Source organism: Piliocolobus tephrosceles, chromosome 16 (assembly GCF_002776525.5).
Source record: "Piliocolobus tephrosceles isolate RC106 chromosome 16, ASM277652v3, whole genome shotgun sequence".
Taxonomy (NCBI): Eukaryota; Metazoa; Chordata; class Mammalia; order Primates; family Cercopithecidae; genus Piliocolobus; species Piliocolobus tephrosceles.
This window is the reverse complement of record NC_045449.1, coordinates 72,185,904-72,198,714: the sequence shown is the minus strand read 5'-3', so window position 1 is coordinate 72,198,714 and position 12,811 is coordinate 72,185,904. Positions and strand designations below refer to the sequence as shown.

The 12,811-nt window shown below is 54.3% G+C and overlaps 2 protein-coding genes across 12 annotated transcripts in view; one reads left to right on the top strand and one right to left on the bottom strand.

Annotated features, from left to right (window-relative positions):
* Positions 1-2,299, top strand: part of DNAH17 (dynein axonemal heavy chain 17) — a 152,157-nt gene extending 149,858 nt beyond the window's left edge. Inside the window, exons 73-74 of the mRNA XM_026455920.1 lie at positions 485-710; positions 1,867-2,299. Of these exons, the coding sequence (XP_026311705.1) occupies positions 485-710; positions 1,867-2,114 (474 nt within the window). The 3' untranslated portion in view covers positions 2,115-2,299. The remainder of the gene's footprint in view (positions 1-484; positions 711-1,866) is intronic.
* The window catches only part of PGS1 (phosphatidylglycerophosphate synthase 1), a 53,565-nt gene that overhangs the window by 1,742 nt on the left and 39,012 nt on the right, over positions 1-12,811 (bottom strand). The window contains exons 8-11 of one of the 11 annotated variants that reach the window (XR_004228535.1): positions 11,259-11,407; positions 6,606-6,735; positions 2,717-2,820; positions 2,034-2,048 (exon numbers count right to left, since the gene is read on the bottom strand). Coding sequence is in view for 8 of the 11 variants with exons in the window: in XM_023211655.2 (XP_023067423.2) it covers positions 2,679-2,820; positions 6,606-6,735 (272 nt within the window). In the remaining 3 variants the exon portion in view is untranslated. The other 10 variants (XR_002731515.3, XR_002731516.3, XM_023211658.2 and 7 more) reach the window with 10 other exon arrangements.

Here is a 12,811-nt window from a genome sequence, read left to right as displayed (position 1 = left end):
TGGACGTGGTGGCTCATGCCTGTAATCCCAGCGCTTTGGGAGATCAAGGCAGGCGGATCACTTGAGGCCAGGAGTTTGAGACCAGCCTGGCCAACATGGCGAATCCCCGTCTCTACTAAAAATACAAAAATAAGCCAAGCATGATGGCCTGCACCTGTAATCTCAGCTACTTAGGAGGCTGAGGCAGAAGAACTGCTCGAACCCGGGAGGCGGAGGTTGTGGTAAGCCAAGATGGCGCCACTGCACTCCAGCCTGGGTGACCCAGCGAGACTCCGTCTCAAAAAAAAAAAAAAAAAAAAAAGGGGCAGACACCAAAGTTGCCTCACGGCAGGTGGCTGGGCTCCATGGCCCCTACTCTGTCCAGCACTTCTAGCTCACTGAGTAGCCCATGGAAGGTTCTGGCATGAACCCTGCTCAGAACGGCCAAGGCCCTGTCGTTCCCATGTCATCCCGTGCCCTCTCAGTGGCTCATGTGTCCTTGCAGGAACTCGAGGCCTGGACAACAGACTTTGCCCTGCCCACCACCGTGTGGCTGGCTGGCTTCTTCAACCCCCAGTCGTTCCTCACGGCCATCATGCAGTCCATGGCCAGGAAGAACGAGTGGCCGCTGGACAAGATGTGTCTGTCTGTGGAGGTGACCAAGAAAAACCGAGAGGACATGACCGCTCCTCCCCGAGAGGGCTCCTATGTGTATGGACTCTTCATGGAAGGTAAGGAGGGTTCTTTCTGTCTGCAGAAGCTTCCAGAGCCAGTGCTATACTTGCCAAGACGAGATAAAACTAGCTCTTGGCAAAGACAGGCTGTTCCAGAGCTGTGGGGACAGACAGGAGAGAGGTGCTCTCAGGGGGCATCAGCCTGCAGGTCAGAGCCACCCTGGCCCTAGAGAGGGTTGAGAGGATTCAGGGAATGTGCAGCGCTCTGGAGGAGACCAAAATCACCCCAGTCACTTGGCCTCTGCTTTACTGAAAACAGCAGAGCTTGTGTGAGGGTGGCTCCCACCTGATGAGAAGCGCTGAAAGCTCAGGCTTTCCCTGCCATGGAGCAGTGAGCCCAGGACCGAAGTGCGTTTTGTGGCTGCGCCGAGACTCCAGGGCAGGCAGGCCGGCCCAGTCCCACCCGCTCCCCAGCTGCTGCGGCTCCTGGAGCACAGGGTTCAAGGGAAACGAGGCTGGCGCACCTGTTAGAAATCCACCCCCACATCACCCCTGTGCTGCTACACAGAAGAGGTCAGACAGGACAGCGAGGCCGGCCGTCTCCTCAGCCCGCCTCTGAGTTGAGCAGCAATGTGGACAGCCCACCACCACATACCTGTCCCCTTCAACAGCTGACAGCACCATGTTACCTGTGGAGTGGCAGGGCTGGTCCGGCAATGGCTCAGGCGCCCCATTTCCTACACAACCAAAGATAAGCTCTCCATGTTTATTTTGAAATTTCAGACAGGAAATAGAAACATCATTAAACAGGGCGAGCAGAAATAATAGCCTGGTTGAAGGCAAATAATATTTATATACATAGCTGTATGTACACATAGAGCAGACGTTACACATGAAGAATCGGGGAACTTCAATTTTTAGCTGGAGTTATGATTTCCTGCTACTGACATTAAGGCTGACAGATGAGGCTCTGAAAACGCCACAGATTTAAACGGATGGAACCCGAGGGCTTTAGCTGAGCGGTTCCTTGTGCCCAGGAGACGGGGTAGTTACAACATGCACGCCGTCACCTACGAAGGCCTCTGCTTCCGGCTGTGGCACCTGGCCTGAAGCCTTTGGGGGTGGAGCCCATCTCTGCGAAGGGCAGGGAATGTGAGGCCCCTCCCTCCCTCACTGGCCGCACACCCGGCCCTCAGCCATGCTGTCCCTGCAGGCGCTCGCTGGGACACCCAGACTGGAGTCATCGCGGACGCGCGGCTGAAGGAGCTGACCCCAGCCATGCCTGTCATCTTCATCAAGGCCATCCCTGTGGACCGCATGGAGACCAAGAACGTCTATGAGTGTCCCGTGTACAAAACACGCATCCGCGGCCCCACGTACGTCTGGACCTTCAACCTGAAGACCAAGGAGAAGGCAGCGAAGTGGGTCCTGGCGGCCGTGGCGCTGCTGCTGCAGGTTTAGCTCCCCTGCCTCACGGCCCACGCTCCCTGGGGCTGGACCACGACTCAGCCCTTCACTTTACAGGAACTGGTGGTTGCTTCTGTTCTCTTAAGTAATCAAGGTGCTCTGTAACCAAGCACATCTGAACTAACCAGAGGGTGGAGGTTGGCATGGAAGAGGTGGGGCAGATTAAAGCCAGTGGAGCCATTCAGCTGTGCCCATCTGACTCCATTCTATGCCTGATGGCCACCGTGGGGCCTGGCTCAGGCTTTGGGGAAAGGCCCCAATTCCCAGCAGCCAGAGGCAAGCATTCCAGGAAGCAAACCCCAAATCCTGACTTCCGGGGCGGGGGGAGTCAGTGGGGTTTGTTTTTAACACGCGCAGCATGTGCGGTGAAGGCTTGCCTCTCACACCCTCTGGCCTGATGCTACATGCAAACCACCTGCCCATGAGGGGCCAGGGCGTTACCCCATAACAGGAGCTGCCGCCTCCACACAACGTCTCATCTGCCATTACTCCCCGCTCCCAAAAACAACAGGACCTTTTACAAGTAAGGAAACACACCCAAGCCCCCGCCCCCAGAGTCTAGAAGAACAAGCCGTTCCCACAAGCAAGCTCCGGACCTGTGGGACTCTGTGGCTGTGCTGCTGCAGGACACGGTAGTGAGGTGGCCAGGCTGGCTATGGCAGCAGGGTGCAGGCACAAGGGGAGAGGATTAACTAGCAACCTGGGGGATGAGGGGAGGCAGCTGTAAACGCCAGAAAAGACAGATCCCAGGGGGACCAAGATAGGGTCCTCAACATTTTTTTTTTTTTTTTTTTTTTTTTTTTTGGAGACAAGAGTTTCACTCTTGGCCGGGCGCGGTGGCTCAAGCCTGTAATCCCAGCACTTTGGGAGGCCGAGACGGGCGGATCACGAGGTCAGGAGACCGAGACCATCCTGGCTAACACGCTGAAACCCCGTCTCTACTAAAAATACAAAAAACTAGCCGGGCGTGGTGGCGGGCGCCTGTGGTCCCAGCTACTCCGGAGGCTGAGGCAGGAGAATGGCGTAAACCCGGGAGGCGGAGCTTGCAGTGAGCTGAGATCAGGCCACTGCACTCCAGCACGGGCGACAGAGCAAGACTCCGTCTCAAAAAAAAAAAAAGAGTTTCACTCTTGTCGCCCAGGCTGGAGTGCAATGATGCAATCTCGGCTCACTGCAACCTCCACCTCCTGGGCTCAAGCGATTCTCCTGCCTCAACCTCCCAAGTAGCTGGGACTACAGGCACCCACCACCACACCCAGCTAATTTTTGTATTTTTAGTAGAGACAGGGTTTCACCACGTTGGCCAGGCTGGTCTCAAACTCCTGACCTCAGGTGATTCACTGACCTTGGCCTCCCAAAGTGCTGGGATTACAAGTGTGAACCACCGCGCCCCGGCCCTCGAAGTTTCTTAGGCTTCAAAGCAAAGCAGGCTGGTGTAGCGGCTCACACTTCTAATCCCAGGATGGCGGGATTACTTGAGCCTAGGAGTGTTTTAAGACCAGCCTGGGCAACATGGCAAAACCATCTCTGCCAAAAATACAAAAACTGAGCCGGGAATGTTGTATGTGCCTGTGGTCCCAGCTAGGCAGGAGGCTGAGGCAGGAGGGTCGCTTGAGCCCATGAGGTCAAGTATGCAGAAAGCCATGATCATGCCACTGCACTCCAGCCTGGGTGACAGAATAGACCCTGTCTCAAAAGGGGGAAAAAAGGCAAACACACCCACTAGGAATGTCTTTCTAAGTTCAGCTTGAGCATCAAGTTTTGCAAAAACATTTTTCCAAGTTTACTCACCTAAATCATGGGTTAAGAAGCATCTAGAAAATCCAAATTCTGAGGGTAATGATTCACAACAATCTTAGGGCCCAGTAGGGCTATCGGAGGGAGAAGAAAAACATCCCTCAAATCCTCCCTTCCTGGTGCCCAAGGAAGGAATCCAGCCCCTTTGGGGCTGCAGAGGAGGCAGTTTCAGCCTCCCCCAGCCTGGCTGGGCCAATACCTCTGCTGGCCAGGAGGGGTCACTGCAGCCCTTCATGTGACCAGGGGAGATGAAGCTGCCAGGGGCCACCAAGCAACTCACTTCAGTCCCTGGTAATAACCACACAATGTGATGTTTTTCCATTTTGCCTTTAAATCATGAAATAAGAGTAATCTATTCCACACATATACATCGTGGGTAGTTGACAAAATTATCTCTAAACTTTCCAAGAGATGATTCGCACTTAAGCTGCACTCCAGCGACAGGGAACACAGGGACTGGAGCACAACAGCCCCGTGCACCTAGAACGCCAGGAGGACTGCGGTGGCAACCACCCACTGTTCTCTGTTGCTGTGGTTGCTTTGCAGAGTTAGGGAGCCTTGGTCTAGGGGAGCTCCTTGGGGAGAACCTGCCTAGGACAGCCTCGAAGGTCATTAGCCGAGACAGAGGGAGCAGTGGTGCGCTGCGGGAACAGCACTGCAGATCGCTTCAGCCGGGCTGTGGCACAATGATGTTTACTCTGGTCCCACAGAATCTGGAGGAATGCGAACTCTGTTTACCGAAAGCCTCTCTCCAAACAGAAACCCACTGCCCCTGCACATTCCTTTGGCTCCTCTAGTCTAATTGTCCCACAAGACATAGTAATGACTAGTTTGAAGGCAAACTGTTAACTGATGTGCTGCTGCCCAGGGCCGTGTGGCCAGGCCGCCACTCCATCTATCCCCGGCCACTCAAACTGCAGTTCTGCCTGGTGCGGGGGCTGCAGCTGCCCTTGTCTAAGACCAGGTGAGCCCATGTAGCCAGACCCCATGAAGGGTGACAGTGACTGCTGCCAGCCCTCGGGAGGGAAAGGCAAGAAGCTGCTTCCAGAGAGGCAAAGTACAGGGACTCAATCTAATCTCACTCCACGAAAGGAAAGGCTGCCATGCCCTGCAGCCCAGGAAGCTTCTCTCTGTTCAAGGGTCAAGCACGTGAAGATAAAGAGATCAGGCAATGAGGTTAGGAAAGCTGCTCCTGGAGACACTGGGGGGGTGGAGAGCTGGCTTTATAAACACACGACGTGTATTCACAATCCCTGCTACTAGGTGACACAAAAATGTTTTAAGTAGATCCAACACAAAGTTCATTCTTCAAAACATAAATTGCTAGGGCAAAAACAATCATAAGGATAGTCCTTAACTGAACTTCAAGTCAATTGAAAAAATTAAGGCAACTGGAATTGTGAACACCATTTAGGTATTTGATGACACTAAGACATTCTTGGTAATTTTTAGGAGTGACACTGGTGCTTTTTTGGTGAAGTATATATGTTGGGGGAAGATAACAGGATATGCACGTTATTTAGAAATACAGACACGTGTGCATATCAGAAGAAACAAGCCAAAGTGGCTGCCTGAGGGAAGGGAGGGCAGGAAATGGCCGCAGTATTGTTTACCTCTCTACATTTGCACGTATTATTCAAATAAAATTAAAAGTAATTAAAATAACTAGGAGAAGTTGCAAGATAAACTACACGTTTTTTAAAAATGAGATTTAGCAGAGAACTAAGGTGGCAGGCGCTAAGGGAGCCCATGCTGCACACATGAGACGCCAGTGTTAGGGCATGCGCCGGCCACATGGGCCCTGGCTCCTCTTGGACTCCTCACCGTCCCTCCCCACAAGCCACCATCCAAAGGCCCAGCCATCCAAAGCAACAGAGCTACCCCCAACATCCAGACCCAAAGAGCAGGGGCCTCGGGAGCCTGACCCCACCTGAAATGCAGTCCAGGCCCGGAGGAACCCAGGACACAGGGTCACCCAGCAAAGACCCCACCTTTAATGGCAGCCACCCCTTGCCTGGACCTCTAGGCATCAAGACAGCCCAGGGGTACCTCAGGTGACTGTGGGAGCCCACTGGTGCCTCTGGTGAAGCGGCAGACCCGTCCTGTGTGGGCAGAGAGGGTCCTGATACTCAACTTCCAGAGTCTAGAAGGGCACATCTCTGTAACCGCAGCACAGGGATGTCAGCGAGGCGTCCAGGCAGCAGCCGAGATCTGGCTCCACCGACGCCCCACCCTGTGAGCTGCAGCTAGCCAGGGCAGCAAGCCAGAGCCACTCTCACGAGCAACCGTGCTCCCCTCCTCCCACGTCTACATCTCCCGCACCAGCGTGCTCAGCTTGGAGGGGCTCAGTCTGCCTTTGTGCCCCCTCATCCCTGAGCCCTTGCCCCAGGGCCTCTTCAGGACCCCTGGGAAGGGAGAGCAGAAGGCGCTGCCCGCTGCCGACCCCAACACAGGCATCTGGAGACTTGGTGGAGTGGGCGCCTGATGGAAAGTCAGCAGACTGCCTAATTTAGCATTCAGCTTCTACCTTTGAGGACAGCTGCCACAGCCCTGAAGACGCTGCTCTGTGTTTAACTGAGAAAGGGATCAGAGAGTCCTCTGGGAGCTCTGGTTGAGTCAGAACGACCACCTGCCCCACCCGTGAACTCCCGGGAAAACCGTGCTGAGAGACGATGCTAGAGACAGCACCTGTCTGTCCTCAGAAGAAGTTCTTGATCAGTGGAGTCACCATCTTCACCCACAGCTTCACCTGGCGACTCGGCTGCTGGAAGGTGGCAGAGGACACCACCCCTGACCTCAGGTAGAGCTGCTCTTGCTCCTGAGGAAGAGGAACAGACGGAACAGTGAGGAGTCCCCTCCAGCACCACACCACATGGCTGGCTGGCCCCAGCCCCGCCCCTCAGGCCAGCCTGGAAAACCCTGACTTCCCAGGTCTACCTGGCCCCGAGATTCCCAGGGTGCTCTGGTGGCAGGCAAGGCCAGGCCCCACAAGTTGCCACTGTGACACATTCCTCAGAAAAGCTGAGAAGCCGTGTTCCTAAAGACTTTTAAGGGCTGGGCAAAGTGGCTCAAGCCTAGAATCCCAACACTTTTGGAGGCCGAGGCAGGAGGATCGCTTGAGCCCAGGAGTTTGAGGAGGCCGAGGCAGGAGGATCGCTTGAGCCCAGGAGTTTGAGGCCACCCTGGGCAACACAGGAAGACATCGTCTCTATGAAAAAATGTAAAAAGTTAGCTGGGTATGGTGGTGTGCGCCCGCAGTCCCAGCAACTCGGGAGGCTGAGGCCGGCGACGGTGTCCGCCTGGGAGGTCAAAGCTGCAGTGAGCCGTGATGGTGCCACCGCATTCCAGTCTGGGTGGCAAAGTGAGACCTTGTCTCAAAAAAACAAACCAAAAGGCTTTTAAGACCAAGACATGTAAAGGACTCTAAATCTCTTCAATTTAGAGTTGAAGAAATATAACTGGTGGAAAACATAGTTTAAATGTTCACCCTCACTAAATGAGGTAATGCAAATTTAAATGAGGTATTTTTTAAATGAGACCGTTTTTCTTCTATCAGACTGGCACAAAGCTGTTTTGTGATGTCATTATCCCCCACGCTGATGAATGCTTAGTGCTGAGGGAAAGGGGGACAAGTCGTCTTCTAGAGTGAGCTCTGGCAACAGGAATCAAGCATCTCAAAAAGCTCCCTTTGCAAGAGTTTACCACAAGAAAATCACTATGCACGAAGATTTTTATATACAGATATTTATCATAATATTTATAACAGGGAAAAACTGGAAACCACCTAAATGGCCAACAGCCAACTTGCTAACAACTCATATGACAAACCAGCATTCACCACGAACTAACAACTCGTACGACAAACCAGTTTTTGCCATGAGAAGAACGTTTACCTATGGGAAAGTGCCCAGAATTGGCAGGCAGAGGAAGCTGGACACGAAATACACATCCACAACAGAATCGTCATCTGATGCTTAACGCTCTGCCTCTCCGTGTGCTGTACACAGAAGGCAGGCAGCTAATCACCACAATGGCTTGCTTCAGTGGTTTTCCCTGCATGAAAGGGTTTCTTTCCGCTTTTCTTAATTTTTATAGTGAACACTTGTTAATTTCATATTTTAAAACAGGTTTAAAAACATTTATATATGTTGCCAGGCGTGATGGCTCACGCCTGTAATCCCAGCACTTTGGGAGGCCAAGGCGGGTGGGTCACTTGAGGTCAGGAGTTCGAAACCAGCCTGGCCAACATGATGAAACCCCATCTCTACTAAAAATACAAACATTAGCCAGGCATGGTAGCACGCACCTGTAATCCCAGCTACTCGGGAGGCTGAGGCAGGAGATTCGCTTGAACCGGGGAGGCAGAGGTTGCAGTGAGCTGAGATGGCGCCACTGCACTCCAGCGATCAGACAGAGCGAGACTGGGTGACAGAGCAAGACTCCATTAAAAAAAATAATCATTGATATATGCTTTGCCTGAAATGGTGTTCAGGATCTTTGAGAAGCTTCTCTCCTAAGAGTCTACCCTCCAAATGCTCTCTCCTCAGTGGGGCGCCTGGCAGCGCTCACACAGTCACACCGCGACTCTAGCCCTCTCTCCTCCACTGAGTCTCCAGCGCTCTCCTTGGTAACGTCCGGGCCACACCTACATCCACCTTGTCGTGAGGACCACGGGTGATGACCACAGAAGCACAGTGCCAACCACAGGACAGCAGCAGCGGTGGCTTGTGCCACTCAAAGCAGCACCCTCCCTGCTCAGGAGGCCGGGAGTGAGCCCTGGCAACTCCTCTATCCCAGGGGTGACAGGAAGGGGACACCCCACACTCCAGAACCCTACAGAATGTGGCCTTGGCTTTTCCCATCAAAAGCTAGGGAAAGCCAGGCCCCGGCTTCATTTCCCCCTGCCCCCGTCCCCCTGCCCCCGTCCCAGGCTCAGTGGGTCCCATCCGCCGGTCCATGCCACGCTCCCAACTGAGCAGCCCCGCAGCCCCACGTGTCACAGACATGGGACTTCCTAATTGCTGCTGAGGTCCCAATCCCTGGCTGGACGTGCCTGATGGAAGAGCCAGCTCTGGTCTCGGAGGACTGGTTTGCAGGAGTCTCCACAGACCTGGCTCCAGCTTTATGTCTTCAAATGAACACCCAGCCAAGATTGCAACGAAATTCCCAGAAACACTTAGGTTTCCTCACAGACTCCACAACAGGGATGGAGAAGGAAGTCAGCTGACGAGGTTACCACGCTGTTCGAGGGAGTCTTTCTTGGGTCACAAGTGGTAAACTGTGTTCCCTGAACAAAACCAGGAAGCTTTCAGTGTTTATTGTATGTACTAAGTGGAGGGAGGGACTTCAGATTCTGATAAAAATATCTCCCCATTCCCAGTGCCCAATGTGACTTGAATAGGAGGGCCCTTCCCTGCATTCCCAAGGAGAACTCCGGAGACAGCTTCAGAGAGCAGGGAGCCCATGGTGACTGGGGCTTTAGGGACTTTCTGGGTTGTGGGGAGGCTGGAGGCTGGGCAGTCCCAGCAGGATCTGGCATCTAGGGACCGGGCACTGCAGGGCTCAGGAGAGCAGCTGCCGTCCCAGTATATAAGCATAGGTGGAATTATCTGGAAACATATTTCTGCGTTTCACAGGCAGAGAAATCAGTCTGTCCCTAAAGAATGGAAGCACTACAGTAGCAGAGCCACCACCCTCCCACAGGCAAAAGCCCCTGGGATTCAGGTTTGGGAAGAAAAAGAAAATATCTTAAATATGTCATTTGAGAAAGCAGCTCCTAACCACAAGCGGCCCCAGCTTTTCTCAAGATCCAGGATGTGGGTTCAATGCTCTTACTAGGGCAGTGGGGGAGGACAGTCAGTCCCAGGACCCCAGGCACAGGCTGGAGGACTTGCTCCCCCCGTCAACTCAGATCCATGCAGAACCCATCCTGGGCCCTGGCCAAAGTCACCAAGGACTCTCTACCGCCCTGGCGCAGAGCTACCGTGGAAGTGTCTGCGAACAGCCCCCTGCGACTGAAGCAGAAGTCCAGGAAAGCCCGCTGTGGAAAGCTGCAGGCTCAGGTCTTTCCCACTCGCCTGGCTCCAAGGCCAGCTTGTCACCCTATTACTGGAATCTCTCAGCTTGTGGGGGCTTCCTCAGTCATTTGCTGTAAACCTCACTGTAGGAAGAAACCTGAGCAAACCCATTACCCCACTGGCCACCCAGAGCATGACCGCTGTCACTTCCTCTTGCGCCTGTCGTGGTCATGAAGCCTTTCCTGGCACCAAGGCCCCAATCGGTCACTGACAAGATTCCCAGGCGCAGGAGGACAGATCGTGACCATTTCCTCGTCCATCAACAGAGGCTCTGACAATTTTGCAACAGTTATTCCCAAACCCTGGAGCATAAAAGCTTCACAAAGTGACCGTCCGATGCCTCTGGGCTCTGGCCTGTGGCAGTGTTATCTGCATCCCCAGGAATGGAAAAGGGAAGTTGGTGCCTTCCATGGAAAAGTTTTGTTGCAAAGATCACAAATTCATGAGCCCAAGGCACCATCAAGGTCTCAGACAAAAGGGTAATAATGTGCTCCCATTTCAAAAGTCTATCCACACTGTCACAGGCCATCAAATAGAGGGCCATCCAGAAGCATTCACCAACTCCTGGTAACCTTCTTTTATCTCCTCAAAGAGAAAATACGCTGCTATTATACAAAGGAGGGCCGAAACCACTGTTGAACCCTTTATTTTTTGAGATGAGTTTCGCTCGTTGCCCAGGCTGGAGTGCAATGGCGCAACCTCAGCTCACTGCAACCTCTACTTCCTAGGTTCAAGCGATTCTCCGGTCTCAGCCTCCCGAGTAGCTGGGATTACAGGCACTCGCCACCATGCCCAGCTACTTTCTTGCATTTTTAGTAAAGGTGACGTTTCACCATGTTGGCCAGGCTGGTCTTGAACTCCTGACCTCAGGTGATCCACCCGCCTCGACCTCTCGACCTCCCCAAGTGCTGGGATTCCAGGCGTGCACCCCCGCGCCCAACTCCAATGCTGAACCTTTGAAGAGCTGACCCTTTTTCTTAAAAGGGAAAGGTCCCAGGGAGAAAATGGTGGCCTCCTCTAGTGCAGAGAAAGAAAAAGTCCCCAGGATGTGGGGTGCGAAGCGTCTGGGAAGTCACAGGCACGATCTTCCGAGGCTCAGCCACCCATCACTGCACTCTTGGAGACCCAGAGTCTCTCTTGCTCTGCTCTGAGTCTCACTCGTTGCCTCAGGAAACAGCTCTCAGGGCAGTCCCCATAGCACGGGCGAGCCTGGGCCCCAGCCACACCCTCGGCGCCCTGGGAAATCCCACTTGCCACGACCAACCTGGTGAAGCTGCTGCTGCAGGGCCTGGTTCTCTGTCACGATCGCAATCTGGGCCTCCAGGTCCCGGTGAACTGACCTGTACCCAAAATTAGGAGAGCCAATCAGCGTGAGACAGGGCAGGCCGCTCCCTGCCAGGTACAGCCAGAGGCCTGCGGGGAAAAGGAAACGTGCAGACAGGAAATGAGCACAGCATCTGCCAAAGTCCTCTCCACACGCTGCTGCAATCTAAGAGAAAGGCAGCCCGCTCTGGGTGCCTGGACACGAGGGGCGGCTGCAGAGCGGCGGACAGGCCACACCAGGACTCGCTCTTCCGCCCCCACCCCGGCGCGGCAGGAAGCAGGAACCCAGGATCGGGGCGCAGTCTCAGCTCAACTGCTAGTCTTTGCTTCCACCACTCACCCCGTGGCTTTGTGTCCCAAGCAGGACGAGAAGCAGGCTTTCCCAGGGGAACATGGTGACGCCGCCCGCAGGACTGCTCTCATACACCCCTGCCCAGATGCCCACTGAGCCTCTCCCCAGAGAGCTCAGGGCCTCGAACCCCACTCTGAACCGCCTCTGCACATCCAGACCTGCTGACACGGCCTGCTAAGCTCAGGACCCGCACTGGCCATCCCTTCCTGTGAGCACTGAGAATCCTCAGACGTGCTTCTCAGAAGCAGCCACCTCAGTGTGCAACATGGCAGACAGTGAAGGACAACCACGCAACCCAAGCCAGCAGATGTGGCGTTGTCACGCGGGGTGGCAAAGGTGGCTGGTAAAAACAGGTCTGCCTTGAAGGCTGGCTGCCTCACCATAGGTCCTGGGTAGGCCGTCTGTGCCCTTCCGACTGAGGGACATGCGAGTCTCCCAGACCCGGCCTCCCTATTTCAAGCTGTTGATGCACCAAAACCCTGTGAGGACAAAGGGGGTCCAGGCTTGAGACCTCTGCCATCACTGCCCCGAGGGCCCAGGGACTTTCTGGCTGGACAAGGCAATGGAGGAGAAAGCTAAAGGGCCCTGTAAGTTTCTGTCACACCCAGAGAACAATATCCCCTTTTGCTGGGAAATGAGCCAGTCAGTATTACAGCTGGAGAAAAAGCAGGGCACGGGGTACACCATGTGGCAGAGGGAGCCACGCTACAGGGACATTTCTGTAATAAGGCCACAGGCGTACTCAGAATACTGACGTGTTACCTGAGATGATGACAGGCACAGTTCTGTGGCCCGTTCCACACCTTCCCAAGGTCCAGGGCTAATTCCCACAGCCCAGCCCCCTTCAGAAGTACTTCTAAAAAGGCTGTTACCAAGACCTAGCATCCCAAGGACACGTGCTGCCTGAGACGCCCTTCCTCCCACAGGGCACCCAGGCTCGGCCTGAGCTCAAAGCTTCCCTCCGTGCTGCCCTTCACTGGCACTAAGAATGCTTCTCCCAGAAACTCCTGCCTGATGTCAGTGTGAGCAAGTGTGAGTGGGGGTGAGAAGGTAGTGAGGGTGAGCAGGTAACGAACAGGAGTGAGCGGGTGTGAGCAGGGGTGAGCGGGTGTGAGCAGGGGTGAGTGGGTAAAGAGCAGGGG